The 20,859-nt window shown below is 33.5% G+C and overlaps 2 protein-coding genes across 2 annotated transcripts in view; both read left to right on the top strand.

Annotated features, from left to right (window-relative positions):
• The first annotated feature begins 880 nt into the window (after positions 1-880).
• LOC123535447 (uncharacterized) lies at positions 881-20,119 on the top strand. Its single transcript, XM_045318108.2, has 16 exons — positions 881-908; positions 4,949-5,053; positions 7,170-7,544; positions 8,002-8,106; positions 8,936-9,051; positions 9,260-9,407; positions 9,761-9,805; positions 10,075-10,164; positions 12,259-12,372; positions 13,354-13,531; positions 13,965-14,074; positions 17,681-17,850; positions 18,104-18,277; positions 18,688-18,844; positions 19,103-19,369; positions 19,767-20,119. Exons 1-16 carry the CDS (start codon positions 881-883, stop codon positions 20,117-20,119), a joined length of 2,535 nt encoding a protein of 844 aa, XP_045174043.2.
• Positions 20,120-20,131: 12 nt separating this feature from the next.
• The window catches only part of LOC123533444 (uncharacterized), a 76,027-nt gene continuing 75,299 nt past the window's right edge, over positions 20,132-20,859 (top strand). Inside the window, exon 1 of the mRNA XM_045315083.2 lies at positions 20,132-20,405. Within this exon, the coding sequence (XP_045171018.2) occupies positions 20,138-20,405 (268 nt within the window). The 5' untranslated portion in view covers positions 20,132-20,137. The remainder of the gene's footprint in view (positions 20,406-20,859) is intronic.

Below are 20,859 nucleotides of genomic sequence, written 5' to 3'. Positions count from 1 at the left end.
GCCATTGGTATCAAATACACAGCGACAGATTAAACAACTCTGTTACACATCTTAAGAATTTGAAGAATATAGCAATCAGTCCTAAGACATGATTATATTCGTAAAATAGTCTAGCAGATAAGTAGTCTTGAAAGTAATTTAATGTTTTATATGGCTGAGTAATATAACTTTGTGTACAGTAATGTAAGACGGAACACAACTTTTATTCGAAGTCAATATCTGTACATTACAATAAACATTAGCGAGGTGTCTTTAGAAATAATGGACATGTAACTGCGTATATGCATTTGACATTTTACTGATTATAGTTATCGCATGTTACCACATTAATGATTATTACAATTACATTAAGTTATTGTTCTATATAATGTTTCATTTGTAGACATATGTAGTATATAGAGCTGTATGTATGTTACAACAGGCAGGTTGGCCCGCGGGCATGGTTGCAGAGTCTTTATAGGTAAAAACAGGATGAAACCTAAATTTTTGCACTATGGGCATGAAGAAGCATTTTGTATTGTTTGTCATGCCAGTTGGCTTGAATTTAGTTGCACTTTATATTAACACGCTTGCTTATTAAATATTACCAAGAGTTTTAAAAGATTTGATTAGGCAGTCCACTTCATGAACACATAATGTATAATGTTTGAAATGTCTTGCATATGGTTGCTTGGAAAAGTAGGGTAAACACTAATTTTTGGAGGCATAGATTTGAACAGAAATATTCCACCAATTTTTGTTCGGAACTGTTTGATACCATTACGTTTTTAGCTTGATACCAATTGCTTTAAACTTTATGAGGTTTATGCACAGGAAAAACTGGTTTCTTAGTATCCTGCTTGCATTTTAAATATTAATGTACAATTTGTTGAAAAGGGATATGACTTTAAGGCATGCTGTGAAAACAGGTATATTCTTGTATCTAATGTTAGAAACATGTAAATTCTCAAAGAAAGTTACCATTTAAAATATTCCAAATTCGATTGAATCATATTCTTAACAGGGTCAATTTTTTCAGAAACCTTATTTTAGCATTTAAGTTATATTTGCATTCTTGCATACCAGAGGTTAACCATGGTTCTATTATTCTTTCTTTTACAATTGATTGTAAGCTGTGGCGTTCTTTCTGAAAACATTAACTGTAAACAGTAGCGGTCTTTCTTAAACAGTTGACTGCAAATAGCGGCGGCCTTTCTTAAACAGCTGACTGTAACACTGGTGTATTTTTTAAACAGCTGACTGCAAATAGTGCTAGTTTTTTTAAATATTCACTGTAAACATTGGCGTTTTTTTCTCAAACAGTTGACTGCAAATAGCGGCGGCCTTTCTTAAACAGTTGACTGCAAATAGAGGCGGCTGACTGTAAACATTGGCAGTTTTTCTTAAACAGTTGACTATAAACTGTGGCGGCTGACTGTAGATAGTGGCGTTTTTCCCCAAACATTTGACTTCAAATAGTGGCCTTTTTTTGTAAAAGGTTGACTGTAAACAGTGACGCTCTTTTTTTTAAAAAAAATGATGTTAAACAAAGACTGCCTTTCTAAAAAGAGTTGGCTGTTAATAGTGGCGTTTCTTTTAAAACAACTGATTGTAAGTAGTTGTGTTCTTTCTTTAGCAGTTTACTGTAAACAGAGGAGGTCTTTCATAAACAATTGAATGTGAACATGAATTATATTCAATAACGAAGTAAAACAGTATTAACTTAACGATGTAAATTCACGAATGCGTGTTTTATACAAATAAATCAGCACATGTTAATGACATTAGGACGGCCTATAATGGATACATTGTTTATCAAACACTTATTGCATAATGCGTGGTCAATCTTTATCGTTTGTAATATTTGGTATTTTGACTAACCTATGGTGGCTGATATCTGCCATTTCGTGTTTTCGTGTTGGCGGGGCGAAAACACGACAACACGAAAACACGACAAACTTTACACGAAAACACGACGTTTAGAGGGTGCCGACACGACATATTTATTTGTCGAGTTTTCGTGTTGGCGGGTATGAATATGTCGTATTGGTGCCCTTTATTTGTCGTGCTGTCGTGTTTTCGCCCCGCCGACACGAAAACACGAAAACTCGACAAATTAGGTATTTGTCGAGTTTTCGTGTCGTCGTGTTTTCGCCCCACCAACACGAAAACACGACAAATACCTTATACCCTGTGTTTTCGTGCTTCCGCCCTGCCGACAGGAAAACACTAAAACACGACAAATATCTTGTTTGTCGAGTTTTCGTGTTTTCGCTCCGCCGACACGAAAACATGAAAACTCGAAGACACGACAAATATCTTATTTGTCGAGTTTTCGTGTTGGCGTCTACAGTTAGACATGTGTACAGCAATAACTGAACTGAACCCAAGACAACTGCATGCAAAAATATACAAAAACAACTAGAAAATATAAGTTTAAGAATAAAAATTGACTTATATTCTATGTATATTTCGGCCGAATACCATTTTGTTACAAAAAAAATATCGAAAGACGAACGTCGAATATGAAATAATTACTTCTGCCTTTTTACTCCTAGCCCACATTTCATGTACATGTATTTTCTCATAATGCATCAAAGCAATTCCTTACTAGAATTATAGGAGCATTTTTTGATAATGACCAAACCTGTTAAGTATGTGTTTTTGACAGTTTATCCTTTTTTTATTTTGATAACTCTACACAGTATAGGAGAGATCGTGTTTGTATACAAATCCGTTGTATTTTCTACTTTTAGAACTGATAAGCCAGTGATCGGGTGGGCAAACACCAAACCTCTATGTTTTTTTTTGTAAACAGTGATGTTTTTCTAACGGCCTGAAACTTTCTTAAAACACACATTATATCAATATTTTTTATCAATTGTAAGTTTATAAAAACAAACAATTTATTGATTGTTTTTATTTTTTTTTAAATAAAATTAATTACTTATGCGTTTAACTTTCAGTATTTTTTTAAAAAAAGTTTTGAATATCACTACGCCGCTATTAAAAGTATATGTCATTTAAAACGGTCATTCTTTTAAAAAAAAGATATTTGAATATGACAATATGAAAATTGTAATTATTTCAAAACTTCTTGTAATTTGAAAATTCATAAATGAGCGAAAAAGTTATTAAAAATTAAAAATTTCGATCCCATACACAAACGATCTAAAAACATTTGTTTTGCCCACCACCAGATAAACAGATGTGAATGCGTGACGTCACGGCGATCTTTCCTATTACAGCGAAGATATTGCGAGTACGAAAGTTGCGGGTTAGTTGTTAGCTAATATATATACATATGGAGAATATCAACATTATTATAAAATTTCAGGACAAATATTTGATATAAACCTGATATTAATTCCGCCCGACGACAATACAGAATTACAATCAATTTATTGTATGTGTACCCAGCGAAGAAAAATGCTATGATAAGGTTGTTCTCATCATAAAAATAAAATCAAAACCCTTATTGACGAGGAAACTCATTTGAATAAGTTAATCATCATCGAAGCCCACGCATATGCGTAATTTTTCTACTTGTACAGGCTCGGGTCCAGGGTCGGGGCCGATAGCCGTGCCATCCCTACCCACAGCCCCAAATCGGCCGGCTTAGAAGTGACCTGTACTTATCAAAGTTGCACCTAACCCATCTATTTTGGCAAAGGAATAATATTTTCCCACAATTTAAACCCAAAAATGCACCAGAGGCCACCATTTTATTCCTATATTTCAAAAATGTCTGTGAGGATACCCTCTGACCCCTTAAATAGGAGGGCATGACTCCCTAACGTATCTCAAAGTTTGGACAAAAAATGCAACAGGGACCACCATTTCTTACCTATATTTCAAAAATGACAAGGGAGAGACCCCGTGACTCCACTGTCAGGAGGGGTCTAATCCCCGTACCTCAAAATTTGGACTCAAAAATGCAGCAGGGGCCACCATTTTATACATATATTTCAAACGTTTCCAGGCGGACACGCCATGACCCACCTAACATGAGGGGTTAACTCATTCCGTACCTAACCCCCCTCAGCTCGCTGATGCCGCCTTCATTCTTTAACTGTTGCCGTTCCTCGCACCCCAATGAAATATTTCTGAAACCTGGTCTGTTATACATACACTTCGTATTCTTAAAACGATAACTGACACCTGACATATTATTGTACTGTTTTATAATCTCAAATCTCCTAAGCTTTAGTGAATATAAATAAAGTCTGAATTGACGGTTCGTTCCAACAGAAAGAAAAAATAGGTTTTTGTTGAGTTTTCGTGTTGTCGTGTTTTCGCCCCGCCAACACACCAACACGAAATAGCAGAAATCAGCCATAATACTCTATCCAGATATGCATGATTAATGTGTTAATTTAAAACTTGGTCGATATTATGTTGACCTTCACCTCAGATTCTTAAAAATAGAATATAAATTCAGAATTAGGTTTATAATTCATACACTCAAAAGAACAACAACTTCCATTTACATCTATAACTATTCAAGAAGCCGTGCTTATGAAACATCTACAAGTATTGGGTATTTAACTTAAGATAAAATTGCTAAGGCCAATGGCGTATGGCCCTTTGTATAAACAACTACCAGTGTTTCTTCGTTCGAGAAATGTAAACTTTGCACTAGAAGCGCTACATTTCAAGTAAAAGCAGTACCATGTACTGATCGGCTACGACATCTGGGTGCCACGTGAGCTGAAAACGAACTTGGCGATGTCGAAAAAAGTATTTATTAAACTAAATGAAGCTGATGTTAGTTCTCCTAAACGAAATAAGATATTTCACAATATTAAATTAACCCGTTTGTTGTTGTGTCATACAGTCGCTGAAAAGGAGGAGAAAATTACTCAAACAATTTTGAACAAGAAGTTCGTTTAAAAAGGAGTTTGTCAGAGTAAATGATACAGTGGCAGAAATTACAAACATTTTCATACATGTATCTGTACATTTTCAGAAACTAAAACGAACGGGTATGAAGAAAACGAAGAGTTTAAGTACGTGAAGGGTATTTGGGATGGATCCAAATACGCAGGCTTTGAAGATGTAAAAGATCAGCCAGGTAACCTTTTATACATAAACTGTTAGAGTAATTACAAAGTAAAATATTACCTTTTTCCTTTTGTAGGTTTGGGAAAAATACTAAGAAATATTATTTAAACAATTACTTCTCAGTTGGTATTATCTTATATTTCTTGCAACGATGTTTGTTCATTTACAAGGATTGTCTGTGCGCTTTGCTTTTTCAAATCATTGGTAGTTTAAACCCTTGCCTGTCTAAAAAGCAGATGTTCTTCTTTCAATATTTTTTCATATTTTCAAATCGAGGTATGAGATATGATAATTTCTTTGTAATCACATATAAAATTATTATGTTATACAATATGATAGAACAGAGAATTGTTTCATGAACCTATGCGCCTTTTATACCTCTTTTTCATCTCGTAGCACTGGAAATATATTGATGAAGATAAAATATAAACAAGCTTGCAACAGAATTCAAAATGAAATGGTTTGTTTGATGAATATGGCTATTAAACAAACAACCATTAAAAGGAAAATTTTGTATTTACACATTTTTTGCCTGAAATATGTACTAGATTCTTTTCCTGACATCAAAATATCACACCTTTTATGTATTTGAGTGTATTTTGTAAACACATTTTTAAATTACTTAACAAGTTAAAGCCATTTTTCTCGAATATATTGCTAATATTTGATAGGCATTGCCGTTCAATGAATCGTTCTGACATTAAATAAATCCTTTTCATAATAATCTAATTTACTTTGCCACAAATCTGCATGGAATATGCTGTATTGATTTATGAATTCAATCCCCTCACAAAATCAAGAACAAAAGTCCCTCAGGAAAAGCCACATCACCCATGCAACACTCAAGTCGGAAAAGGGTATGTGTAAATGTATTCGCGTGCATACTGGCGATGTAAATGTATACACGAATAAATACATAAACACAAATTGCATGCAATAATGAAAAACATAAAAGTATCAAATAGACACAGACATAGTTGAATTAGGTTCACAGGAGAACACCGAAAACGTAGCTAAACTTTACTCCCCGTACGCACATTACTGTTACAAAAGACTCGCATATGCTCAAATCAAAACTCCGCGTAAATGTATACTGATGTAGTCAATAGCTTTCTAGAAGCCACAACATCAATAAGAGCATCACGAGAACAATTAACCAGTTCGTTCTTTTGAGAGCTTATTACAGTTGCGTCCTCAGCCTCGACTCTGCATAATCAAAGAGGAGAGAGAAACGACCAGCTGTAAAAAGACTGAAGAGTAAACATGCCATGTCTCTCAGAACAATGCGATCATAGCCTATTCCTTAAAAAACTGACAATCGTATTAAAAAGCCATCGCAAAGCTATGCCAAATAATTTCACGAGGATTGTAAATAACACCTACATTTAAATCAGGTTGTGATACACATTGTTGCATAAGTGTCTTAGACTACTTTCAAGTTTTAAACATATTACCAATTATGGTAATAAAGTAGTCAAATATTTGCGAAGTTTGAGATAATAAAATATAATCTGAAAAGTAGATCCCTCGGAAGCACCGAGAACAATGCCCTACTAAAAAGTTTTTATTAAGGGTTACACAGTTAACCATGACTTTAGTCCCTGTGAAATCTTATTGGCAGTGGAAAATAAATCTTATCAGATGTTGCCCGAGTATATCTCGGTTTGACTGACATCTCTCTTGCCATACATCTTCAAATATATATTGCCACTTGCTGTGATGAAAAACAAGTCTAATAAAAGAAGCAATTGTATGTGCATTGTTACTCTTATACAACTGAAGCTCTCCGGAATATATTTACTAACAAAAACATGAGCAAAATACGGATTACCCATGTTTAGAATATCGTTCATATAACATGAAAAATAGTTAAATGCACTAGTAACATCACCTTACGTATTTAGCGATAAGCTTAATTAACATAAAATATCTTTCATAGCAGATGTACTATCAACCACCATGAAAAGCTGGGAAATCGCCATATAGTATATTATTGTATCAGTAAAACCCAACAAAAAGAGAGTTCCGGGTAACAAACTTTTAAAGTATTGACAACATGGTCTTACTTAACTGTTGATTTCAGGGTTTACGGACTTATTATGCTTTTACTGTTTAATCTTTATAAGATATACAAGAAATTACCAGTAAATGGCCTCCTGGACCATATGCCTTACCAATGCCTGTTGATGGTTGTCCAGAGTCTAGACTGAAGGGATGGACAGAAGGATACACAGACATAACATGGCAAAATTCATATGCAGTTTTCTCAAGATCTGAATCAAACACAGATGCCAACACTGCCTTCGTTACGCCAAAACAAGCGATAGATATTACACGAAAAGAACTACCACAAACACAAAATATTCTTCTTGGCCCATACAGTGCATATAGAATTAAACTGAATTTCTGTTATAAAACCAGACGAAACGAGTCAGTTGACATTGGTTCTTGGCCAGATGGGAATTACAGTATTTACGGTGATATAAATGGCTGTCCTAGTGGTAATTACGAATATATTTACACTGTATGTACTTAATCAGGTTATAATCTAAAACGGGGAATGTCTTTCATATAATTAATTTCGGAAAAGTTTACCAAATCTTCGTCGTATATTATACGAAGATATAATTTTTACTTCTTCTATTAAAGAATTAAGACATTATGTAAAGCTTTTCATAAAATTTGAATGAGAACAATTTCGCAAAAGTGACGTTCAAAATATCATTTATTTTGCTTTAACAATGTTGTATTCTGAAGAATCTATTTCGAAAATCAATTTAAACGTTTTTTTGTTTCTATATACACACTTATTTTTTGATATTACATTAGAATTAGGCCGATGTTTATTTTCTATTTGTTGTAAAATCAGTAGAAATCTTGACTTATCTATAACCAAAGAAGTATAAACTATTTATTTTTATAGCTCTTATTACTGATTTAACATTTTTCCTTTTCAAGGCTTTTCTAGTGATATGGTCAACTTCCGGTTGGGAAAGATTTCGTATGCAATGTATGATGGGCAGCTTCCAGAATTGAAACAGTACAAGAATGAGCAGATGATTGGTAAGTCCTTGCACTATGTACGTATTGACCGATTCCAGTTAAATAACTGGAAATAGACTGAAGATCATGTAAGATATATGCTGTTAACAGTGATTAATTGCATACCTGCAGGTATTCAGTTTGGATATAAAATTATCTTACAGAGATTATCAACTCTTATCACATTCACGTGTGTTTTGGTCCCTAGGAGTTATGGAGTTGATTTAATGCTTTTGTATTATAAAATTCAGCTTAAGCCGGTAAAAAACGGTGACTGGTGTTGCAGATATGTACAGACTCGATCAAACCTATTCTGCTACTAATTTGCTTAATTGCGTATTTTGCAAACAAAAGATATTCTTAAAGAATGTATTGCATTTTACAAGTTCAGAATTGATCGAAATTAAAATTAGTGGTTCACACTTTGTAATCTGATTTAAGGGGAGTGGTTGTCTAGGATAAGGTGTCGGCCGCTCAATGCAGGGGTCGTGGGTTCAAGCCCCACTGGAGTCAAGACCATGACTTTTCATATGACACCAGTACTGCTTTTTTCCAGGAAGCGGACTCGAAAGTGGTTCATCACAATCGAGCTAAAACAAATTAGTATAAACTAATCTGATTCCGTATTTTGCCTAGATTACTTTCTCTGATATTCATAACTTGGCGAGAGAAATATAAGATATATAATAAGTGGGTGATTATAACGGTTACGTGATCTGGGATGTTTTTGACTCTTGAGGTCAGTTCAGACGAGGCGCGCATGCGCAGGCCTGGTCAGATCCCATCATTTTTTACAACATTTCAGATAAAGCTTCTCTTATACATTCCCTATTTTATATTCTCTTTGCAGACTTCATACAAATACGTATATGCTCACACACTATCTACGAGAATGACAGACAGATTTTATCAACTCGGATCACAGCTGATGATCCGTTTATACTTCTTCATTCCAGTATTGTGCCTGTATGTGTTGTTTTTCTTTAATTGTCAATAACAAAATATATCAATCTTGATTACTCTGTGTATATGGAGTTTGAGTTTATATATTTATACCCGTTTTCTCTAAGTTGCTTTACATTAGGATACGTACATTATCGAGAAAATATTTAATCATTATAATGTTTTCCAGTAATAAAAACAAAGTCATGATTCACATGTTTTCTAACTGTAGTCGCGGGACCAAAGCTTTCGTTGCCCCCTAATGCCAGGCATGGATGTCACTCAAGAGTCATTGTACTTGCAACTAGACGAGACCACTACACAACTGACTTATTTACTTCGCTTGTGCTGTTATCGTCCAGACTTCTGGAAGCAGCAAGGTACTTTTACTCAGCATTGTTAGATCTTCCTTAATACATTTTAGAAAATATAACATAACTATACACAATTTGTTGTAAGATATAATTCGGTTCAAGGCAATAGGTCATTGCACTTAAGTCCATCTAGCAATGATACTCCCAATCACGGTGATGTTTCAAAGGTATTCATAAATAAAATTGAGACATTTGCTAAATTTTCGAATCGCAGTATTTATGATGCAGTCAAAATGCTTATTCACTTATTTTACCATCAATGCATGTGTTTTAATTTCCTGTGTGATAACTATGCATTCTGATATAACTGCTACCAAGCATAGCTTGAACTAGATCATACAAATCTTATTTGATTTCAGATTCTACACCGACGAACTTTGAAGAATCAATGTCAATTCCGGAAGGTTAGACTCTTTTCATATATAAAACATAGCATAGAATATAAAAAACACTTTAAGTAATAACGTATGAAATAGTACGTATTTATTCTTAATAAATCAGCCATTAAGTTTTACCTGTTTAGACTGTACGAAATGAATGTTTGATAATTACATGTCTTATATATATTTATGCCATAACAAACACAATGCACAATAACAAGTTAAATAGTGTAACGGCACTTCAAATGGTTTTGTATGTCCCATGCGGAATGATATTCTTATTTATTTCTTAGGGACGTTTGTAGCAAGAGTTGCTGCAACTACAGGGAAAATGTCTCAGAAAAAAGGACAGCGAAATTATATACATTTTAACACAACATATGGTAAGGCAAAATATTCTTAAAGATATCTAATGGCCACATTTTACTAACATATTTTATCTTTAGATGTTTACTTCAAATGTATAAAATCCTCATCAAATGTATTGAACTTCACTATATGTTTAAATTAAGTTTGCGTATAGAGAAACATTCATAATTAAATGTCATGCAGTATTTACAGTTGATTGTGAAAAAGCAGCCAGTTTTTCTAGTGGTAGTACATAATTATACCGTGTTTATCTATACATGTATACAGTGTGTACTACTTTAAACCTAATGCATTGTACTGTTAATATCTTACACATGTTAATTTTATTTTAACATAAACTATATGAAGTAATTTTTCATGTTTTTAATTATCAACTTTGGATCTAATATATCTTAAAGATCCTGAAGGGTAAACCTGTGCATAATTAAATACGTTATAAAACAACTATAGCGGCCACAAAAATGCATATTATTTTCTATATTATTTTAACTAAAATGGTTCATGTTTTATTGACTTGCATAGTAGACCAAGTTTAAACGGGGAACGCCCACGGATGAACATTAAACTTTCCAGTTTCTAATTAGATATAAAAATGTTATTTCATTGTGCATGATATAGTAAATCTAAAACTAAATTCCATCTATTCTATATCAAGTTTTCAAAAGCGTGATTAAAGCTTTTGAACCATAATGTTATTGTAAGGTTAGTATCCAATTACGGCAGGGCGCCTAGCTATACAGATGGACCGGCATACTACACTACCAATGTCACATTCACAAAAATGAATGCTTCATTGATAGCTTATATACCAGCACATATACAACACAATGCACAATAACAAGAGAACAGAGATTATAAAATAATGATATCATAATGTTATTGCATCGATTAAAAGACTGATTTTACATACAAAAGTACACAAGAAATATTTTTAGAATTTCTGTTTAATGAAAACGTTTTCTGAATTTCGAAAACATTGGCAACATTCGGAGGCTTGCATTGAAACAAGGTTTTAACTGGATTGTATCAGTATAGTTATTTAACAAATAATCAAATAATCATTAAGAATTGAACCACGAGAGAAGTAATGTAATTGGCGATGTAACTCATTGCAGAGTTGGAGCGGTCTTCTGCGCATGCCCGAAAGTGATTATCAGTTGTAGCGCACGGCAAAAATATGCATATTTTTGCATGTCCGCACGCATTTAGTGTATAATATGCTTAAAATACAGACTAAAGGTTAGGGTTAGTATCACCATGGTTACAAAATATATACATTTAAGATATTTTTCGTTCAAATTTAGTTAATCCGGTATATATCGGAGTCTGTAATTTATACCGGCACTCCAAGTCTGCATTGAGTCACAGTCATGTATTGGACGTCATATGCTCTCTTACCGGGCCTGGTTACCAGAACCCTAAATCCTGAAACCGGGCCTCCCAAAACAACATATATATGTATGTACGTATGTACCGTATGTACGTATGTGCGAATACAATCATGTACTATTTGTGTATGTGTTAACGATAGACAGATACATATAACATAATAAAGTAAACAAAACAAAAGAGGCATGATATCAGTGATGTCAGTATTTAAAATTGAAATCAAATAAATTGACTTGTATTCATAATGTTACCTGAAGATAATTTGAATAACATGCTTTAAAACGAGGACTGTGTTAATATGTTCTGTACAATTAGGTCATTTTGTTGTTGATTTTTGGTAGCTGTATATACGAAAACAGGAATTTATCAAAATCAAACCGAGAATAAATTTCACGTAAATTCTGCACTTTTTTTTTCATAACTGGCTCTAATAACAAAAAAGTGATCTTCACGCAAAATGTGAAAATGTGTAAATGTAATTAGCACAAGACCCGTCTAGGTGAAAACCACACGCACATGTTAAACGTGGTTATACGGCGGTACACATGGATAGCGCTCGAGTGAGATACCTGTCACCCTTACCAATTTAATAACTGTGTGTAGTGAGAAATTAATAGAGGCATTCATCTTATATAATCTCAGTGTTTGATAATCACAATATAATGTTTTAAGGATTTATATTATTGTGTATATTTTATACTGACTTCTTTCGCCTGAAGATATTTCAGGGGTGGCAGAAATACTGTCGAATGATTTCAGTTCTTCAACACAATTACACTGGAAGATGTTGGATATGGGTCGAACAATATCTGTGTTTGGAATTTTTATACCAAGTAAGTTTCTCCTTTGATATTTTCTAATGTATATTGCATGTATGTAATTACATCCTGCAATGATTAGTATATTTGAAGGTACATAAAGTTGATGCTTCATGTTTCAAGGCTCTGTGAATCACCAGACTCTACACTATCTACTGCACGTTATAATAACAAGATGTTCTTTTATATCTCTTTAAATAGAATATAATACCATACAGCAAAAAAAATTCAAAAAGATCCTTTGGAAGCACAGAAGGCATATAAGCAACTAAATAGCAGACTCGGTTTGATTGAGTCAGTTAATGAGAAGTTATGAAATTTGCAACACATCTAACGCCCATAAGCACCGGCTAAAGCGGAATTCTATTGCAGCAAAAATGAGTGTACTCCATGATCCTAAAGGACCAGAACATTTAACAACACATCGGGGACAAATTTCACAAAAATCCTATTACAGATTAAGTTGATCAAACAGAAGAATTTTTTTATTTTTTTTTTTCATTTGATTTCTTCTAAAAAGAATTAAATATAAGAAACAGGCGTAACGCCATCCTACATATAAGAATATTGTACTTGCTATTGGAAGACGTGATTTAAATTTGCTTTCGAACGTATATTTTCCGTTATTTGTTCTCAAAAACAAATGTACAGTATATATCTCATTAATTACTTTTATTTGTATAGGAATATTAGTATCTTACAATATGAGAATAAGAGGCTTGTGATGACACTTTTGTTTGACGTTCAAAGTTATTTTCACTCGCTTATGGACCTAGGCAGCAACTTATCTTTTTACACTTTATACTCCTCTGTAAGACATTTATAGTCAGGTAGTAAACATTTTCTTTTGATACTTCACACTTTCATATAATAAACCTTAGTTTGTAGCTAATATTGTTGACGAAATGTTAAATGGACAATAATAAAGAGACATAATTTGGAAGGTCAGACGTCTTCATTCTTGTCTTCCATTGTTTTTTGTTTTTTTTTACACAGTTTCTGACTGGCCGACTTATGATGATTCAGATGGCGATATTCTAAGATGTTACTACGGCGAAAGGAAGTGGAGCTTTTTGCACTTCGACACAACTGTTTGTACTTTCAACGTCACATATTCTCATAGACCTGGTACCTACCCTGCAGAAATAGTCGGCCACTTGTTGATTATGAAAAAGTAAATAGTAAATGTTTTCAGTTTGATAAAGTTATGAATTGATACGTGCAAATTTTTATGATTGGTTATCTTTGACGTTTTCAATAAATCCCAAAGACTTTAGGTACTAGTATTTATGTTATGATAAAACTGTCTTGCGTTTTACATTTCGTTATGAAAATTATTGATATGTCAATTATAATTCGTATATTTTTCAATAGCTGTTGTAAAGTAACTTTTCAAGGTGAATATACTTTTATATTCGATCTTTTTAATTGATATTTGGGTAACTGATAATATTAGAGGAATGTATGTTGGGGCAATATCTGCAGACTTCAGTTCTGACTTGTGAGTACTAAACTGTCATGATTTAGCCTAACGTCTAAATTTGGTATCTCGTTCTCATTTCGGTAATCATTTAGTATCAGACTTAGTAAGTCTATTACTATTTTAGGGTATTCGAGGGCAGGTATTTTACTTTCGTTAGCAGTTTACAAAAAATGGTAAATAAGTCACTTACTGAAGACATTGAAATGACAGTACTGTCCACAGGCTATTCACATCGTAAGTACCAATAACTTGCTGATACATTTGTCGTTTATTCGTATTTTGATGCCTGAAGCTAGAAAAAATTTGTACACATGGTAAAGCAATACTCGTACACGAAATAAAAGGTACTTGTGAACTAAGTCAGCTGTGTCTGGCGTGTAATGTGTTGCAATATTATATCTTCTATAATTATTGTGTATCTTTATATATTCATTCAATGTCTTAAAATATTTATTGTAAAACAGAAATATTTTCTTCAATGTTTCATATATTTTTTTCTATCTTTTGAAATATTTATTGTAAAACTAAAAAAATATGCAGTGTGACAAAATATTTATTCAATGTTTTCAAATTATTTGTTCAATCCTACAAACATTTCATTCTATGCAAGGATAATAATTGTGTGTAAAATGTAAATATTCATTCTATCTGCTTAAAATGTTTGTTCGAAATAATTCTGGGTAAATTGCTATTTTGCGGACATCCCTATTCTGCGGTCATGCGGCCAAATCTTATTACCCCGATGATAAAACAATTACATGTACTTTATGCTTATCACTGATTTTTTTTCAGTAAAAACGCTAGAGGGTATAGGTCATATCATCGATAACAGAAATATATTAAAACAAGAGCTTCGCCTAACGAATACACGCCCGAAAGGTTTTAGTGAGGGAGGGAACCAAAATTTAAAGAAGACACATATCTAAAGATTTTTTGGCGGGGCATCATGTTGAGGGATTGGGAGGGGAGGGAAGGGAGGGGAGAAGGATGTGTGTGTGCGGTGCTGGTGACAGGAGACAGTTTACTTAAGAGCTAGAAAATAATTTAAAAAAAGGTGCGAGAGTGTTTGGGGATTGGGTGTGACATAATACTAAAGGGCAAGAAGCTAAAAGAAAAAAGGGGGGAAAAGAGAAAACATAATTGGTGGGGCGTGGGGTTGGTTGGGCAGGGGGTGATGGTACAATGTAGATGGGAATGGGGGTTTAAATTAAAATAAAGATGTTTTTTGTGGTCCGGGGGATGTATATGTATATGCTCTAGACATGAACTATAATTGGGAGATTTGACCTTGCTGTGACCTTATTCACCCTGGTTTCAGCACTCTGTACATCGTATCATCACCACATACCTACACCCCAAGTTTGAAGTCGATACCTTGAATGGTTAATACGTTTTTTTTTCCGGACATGAAATTAAACTTACAAATTTCATCTTTAAGCTCAATTTGTGACCTTGACCTTTGATCTTCAGTGCCGATTTAAGTGCTCTGTATATTGTCTCCTCGCCACCTAAGAACATGCCAAATCTGAAGTCAATACCTTGCATGGTTATTTAGCTATGCTCCGGACACGAAATATGATGGACAGTTTTTACCTTTTAGCTCAATCTGTGACCTTGACCTTTCACCTAAAGAGCCAATTTAAGTGCTCTATACATTGTCTCATCGCCATCTACCTATATGCTAAGTTTATAGTCAATGGTTATAAAGTTATGCTTCGACTTTTTTTCAGTTTTACAATTATTCTTTCAAAATACAAAAAAAAATATGAAAACATTGAAAACATTTTTCTGTTTTACAATAAATATTTTAAGACATTGAATAAATATATAAAGATAGACAGTAATTTTAGAAGATATAATATTGCAACACATTACACGCCATAGCTGCATAGTCTGCAATGTGACAAAATATTTATTCGATCTTTTCAATTTATTTATTCGATCCTGCAAAGTATTTTTTTGCAAAATAAAAACTATTTATTGCATATCACAATATATTTATTCTAAACTTTAATATTTTTATTCAATCCTACAAAATTTTTGTTCGATGCAACAGTAATAATTTTGTGTAAAACGTAAATATGTATTGTATCTGCTTAAAATATTTGTTCTGGGTAAATTGCTATATTGCAGAAAACTGCGGCGCATCGTTTTGGAAAAACGGCCGAATTACCATATGTGCTGGTGCGAGCGTCCGTCTATTCGTTCGTCTGTCTCTTCGTCCGTCATAATCCGTCTCTGTAACTTTAAACTTGGCATATAGGTAGATGGCGTGAGACAATGTATAGCGCACTTAAATCGGCTCTTTAGGTAAAAGGTCAAGGTCACAAACTGAGCTAAAATGTCAAAACTGACATCATATTTCGTGTCCAGAGCATAGCTAAATACCCATGCAAAGTATTGACTACAAATATGGCATTTTCTTAGGTGGCGATTAGACATTATACAGAACACTTAAACCGGTTCTTAAGATCAAAGGTCAAGGTCACAAAATGAGCTTAAAGATGAAATTTGTAAGTTTAATTTCATGTCCGGAAAAAAAAACTTATTTACGATTCAAGGTAATGACTTCAAACTTGGGGTGTAGGTATGTGGTGATGAGACGATGTGCAGAGTGCTGAAACCAGGGTGGATAAGTTCACAGCAAGGTCTCCCCATCATAGTTCATGTCCAGAGCATATACATCCCCTGGACCACAAAAAAATCTTTATTTTCATTTACACCGCCTTCCCCATCTACACTGTACCATCACCCCCTGCCCAACCAACCCCACGCCCCACCAATTATTTTTTTTTCTCTTTTTTCCCCTTTTTTCATTTAGCTTCTTTCCCTTTAGTTTTATGTCACATCCAATCCCCAAACACCCCCGCACCCTGCGTTTTTTATTTAGTTTCTAGCTCTTAAGTAAACTGTCTCCTGTCACCAGCACCGCACACACACACACACATCCTTCTCCCCCTCCCCTCTCAATCCCTCACATGCCCCGCCAAAAAATCTTTAGATATGTGTCTTCTTTAAATTTTGCTTCCCTCCTTCTCGTATATTGCCCCGCTAGGCGAAGCTCTTGTTTGGTATATTTCTGTCGATGATATATACCCTCTAGCTTTTTCTCCCGATAAAATCCGTGATAAGCATAAAGTACATGTAATTGTTTTATCATCGAGGTAATAAGATTTGGCCGCCTGACCGCAGAATAGGGATGTCCGCAAAATAGCAATTTACCCAGAATTCTTCCGAACAAATATTTTAAGCAGATAGAATGAATATTTACATTTTACACACAATTATTATCCTTGCATAGAATGAAATGTTTGTAGGTTGAACAAATAATTTGAAAACATTGAATAAATATTTTGTCACATTGCATATACTTTTTTTAGCTTTACAATAAATATTTCAAAAGATAGAAAAAATATATGAAACATTGAAAAAAAATATTTCTGTTTTACAATGAATAGTTTAAGTGAATGAATATATAAAGATACACAATAATTATAGAAGATATAATATTGCAACACATTACACGCCATACATAGCTGTGTAATCTGCGTTTTTTTCTATGTACCACTTTTCACCTTCAATTTGATTTATCAACAAAGTTGCAGCTTTAAATCAATTTTTGTTTGTTTGTTTGTTTTGGGTTTAACGCCATTTTTCAACAGTATTTCAGTCATGTTACGGCGGACAGTTAAACTCACCAGTGTTCCTGGATTTTGTACCAGTACAAACCTGTTCTCCGCAAGTAACTGCGACCCCGTGATCCGTAGACTAACGCTCTCCCTACTGAGCTAAGCGAGCGGGCTTTTAATTCATTCCATTTCATTCAATTTTCATTTACAGTGAATGACAAGAAAGCACGTTGTAATACTGACATGGGTATGGGTGATTATGGCATAGATGATTTACAGATATCTGCATCGAGTTCACTTCCAGAATTTCCAGCACGAAATGCTCGTCCTTTCCATTCTAGTTGGTGTGCAGATGTAGACGACAATAACCCTTTCATACTGGTAATTCAAGTTACGTTACATTTAATGATTAAATCATTGATTAAATGATTTACATTGAATAACTAAATCATTGATCAATGATTAATCAGTGATCATTTCATTTAATGATTTAGCCATTTATAAAGATCATGTGCACATTTTTGTAAACACATAATATCAGCGGATAAATAACCGTAACAACTGGAAAGATGTTTTAAAAAGTTATTTGTAAAAACAAATTTTACCATGTATTAATGTAACAGTGTAATCCAAGGTTGACCTTTATCACATCATGGAAGTAGAAGGAGTAACCATATGGAATTGGGAACACGTCGTTGAGACACTCGTAAATGGATCAATACATAAACAATTTCTACATATTGGGGCCCGGTCCTTCACCATCTTTTACGGTGAATCGAAATACAACTTCACATTCTACAATAATCAGGTAAGGAGGGGTATTGAGATTAATTAATGGCAGTTAACTAGTTGAATAATTGTAGACCAACACATTGACTGTGCACTGTTTACATAATGAAATATAAATGGTTTGCTCAACCTTTTTGAGATATATTTTTACAATTGCTTTTACTAAATTAATTTTTCATGACTTTATTTTAACAATTGATAAGTATATTTTAATTAAAAGTTGTTTTTTACTATTGATTTCGCCTTGATACTATGACATGAATATAATGTTGAAAACTATTTTCACTTAAACAAATTACGAGTTTGAACATATTATTATTGAACATTTGTTTTGAACATAAAGGGTTTCCTAACTTTTGCTGAGGGCTATAGTACTAGTTTGGTCGCATAGATCACAAAATATTTTGAACTTAAGTCATTGTATTATAGGTGTTCACACTGGTTGCGTTGTATCCAGTGGATGAGCCCCAGACTTTTATGTTTTCCTTCCCATTTTACGCTCGATATGTAAAAATGCACGTGCTGGAACCACTGACTTATAACCTCTCCTGTCTTAGATTTGAACTACATGGTTGCAGGAAGACAGGTAAGTGTTTGCTTGTTTCGCTTTTATAATAATATGCTTACGCCCTTTGGGATCAGTCATTTTACCATCAATAATGTTACTCCCTGTTTTAATTCGTTTATTGGTAAACATGAAAACTACGAAGTCCTGACAATTGTTTCGAGCATATCACCTGATCATATAAAATTATTTTTATGAAAAATTAACAAATAGACGACAGCAAATGTCAAAATTATACAAAATACCTTGAGAAAAATAGCTACACATTTTTGTTTCTAGACTCCAGAAACTTACAATGCAAAACGTCGACGAGAATGAAACATGTACCAGCAATTACCAATCTGTCTGTCAAGCCTATGCTAGAGTTTAAAAACCAGACAGTGAATGAGTGTAATAAATTGTGTATAAACAATACTGAGTGTAGTATAACTAAGAGTTCATTCGACGGCGTCTGTTTGCATTATGAATCAAATTATGACGGTGTGTGGAAGCGAGACACAGCGGAAAAAGCAACTGCGATTTGGTCAACAAAGATCTGTAGTTCAGGTATCAATTGTGCTTACCATTCGCATGATATTATGAACACTTCAACTTTTCTGAATTAAGTTAAACCTTTTTTTGAGTGTTTGTATGTAAGCATGGTATATTTTGCAAACAAAATAAACTTGGCTTGAGTTTCATTAATACATTGAAATATATTTTATCTACTGGTTGAGCTTTTATCTGGCGCTTTTAAAAACACTAATATCTTGCAGTATTTCAAACGATTTAGATTGTGCATAAGAAGTAGCATATGTACCACCTAAGTCTAATATAATAACGTACAATCATACAGTTTTCTATTAATCATTGCTATCAAACGTTGTTTTCATTTATCCAACGTACATTCATATGCTTAAATTTAGCGTTATAATTATATTTTAAACTAACTGAAATATTTCAGATTATATAGCGTATCCATACATTGCTTACATGGTAATCGCACACAGCCTTGCCCAATGGAATGCAACTATCTTGACGTATTTGTCGGTCATTAGAAAGTCCACCGTTCTAACCAGTTTTGGATATCCTTTGAATTATGGCACAGGAGAAAGCTACAAGTGGCTTATACATTTCGATGATTTGGAGTATATAAAGCTTGTATTTACAGATGTGAACTTCAATCTATACATGGTAGGTATACATATTGTGTGCTGTTTTTTACTTAAAAAATGTAAAATCTTAATAAAAACATTTCTTGTGTTGTTTATTGTAATTCTTCGTAAAGTATCAAATGAATATAGTCAAATATTGTGATTGCAGAACAGAAAAGATATGGCCAACTGTAAAGACCACGTGGGTTTAAATGAAGAGGCTTATCGGTTTTTCAAAGTTCAGTCAAACCTTTACTACCACTACGTATTAACACAAAACACTTTTCTTAGAGCTGGCAAGACATTTTATATTGATAGCACATTTAATAGAAAAATATTTGCCGTGGAAACAGACTTGTCATACCTGACGCTTACCTTTGTTAGTTGTCATCTACTTGATAAAATTACTAAAAGAGGTACAGGATTTAGAGTAATCGTTTCCAAACAAGGTAGGTAACTTATTGTTACAAACATTTTAACTTCTTTTATCTAATTTATCTAAGGAGGCGACAGAACACGTTTAAATGAAACGTTTACATTATACATCTTACCAAGAATATCTCCTGTCTTCTTTTCCCTATATGATATAGCAATATATTTTGTTATTTTCTTAAGACCTAAATTAATACTAATTCTTATGTTAAAAATGTATCGTCTTTTCTGTTGAAATACGACAATAATGACGTCACGTCGACATATCACTGGGTATCATACAGCAGCCGAGAAAGAGTTCTACCTACAATAGTTGATATAAAAATACGTTTCAGAATAGTAATGTTATAACAGAACGGTGTTACACTTGATTCACACATTTCGTGTAGATTATTGCCGTGCAGAGGTTTACTTACTTCTATGCCCATTACGAACTTTAAGTAACATCTATCTATCGGCAAAATCGATAAA

The sequence above is a fragment of the Mercenaria mercenaria genome, chromosome 12, assembly GCF_021730395.1.
Source record: "Mercenaria mercenaria strain notata chromosome 12, MADL_Memer_1, whole genome shotgun sequence".
NCBI classification, from domain to species: Eukaryota; Metazoa; Mollusca; class Bivalvia; order Venerida; family Veneridae; genus Mercenaria; species Mercenaria mercenaria.
Note: the sequence above shows the minus strand (reverse complement) of the source record. Positions and strands in the feature narration are given on the sequence as shown.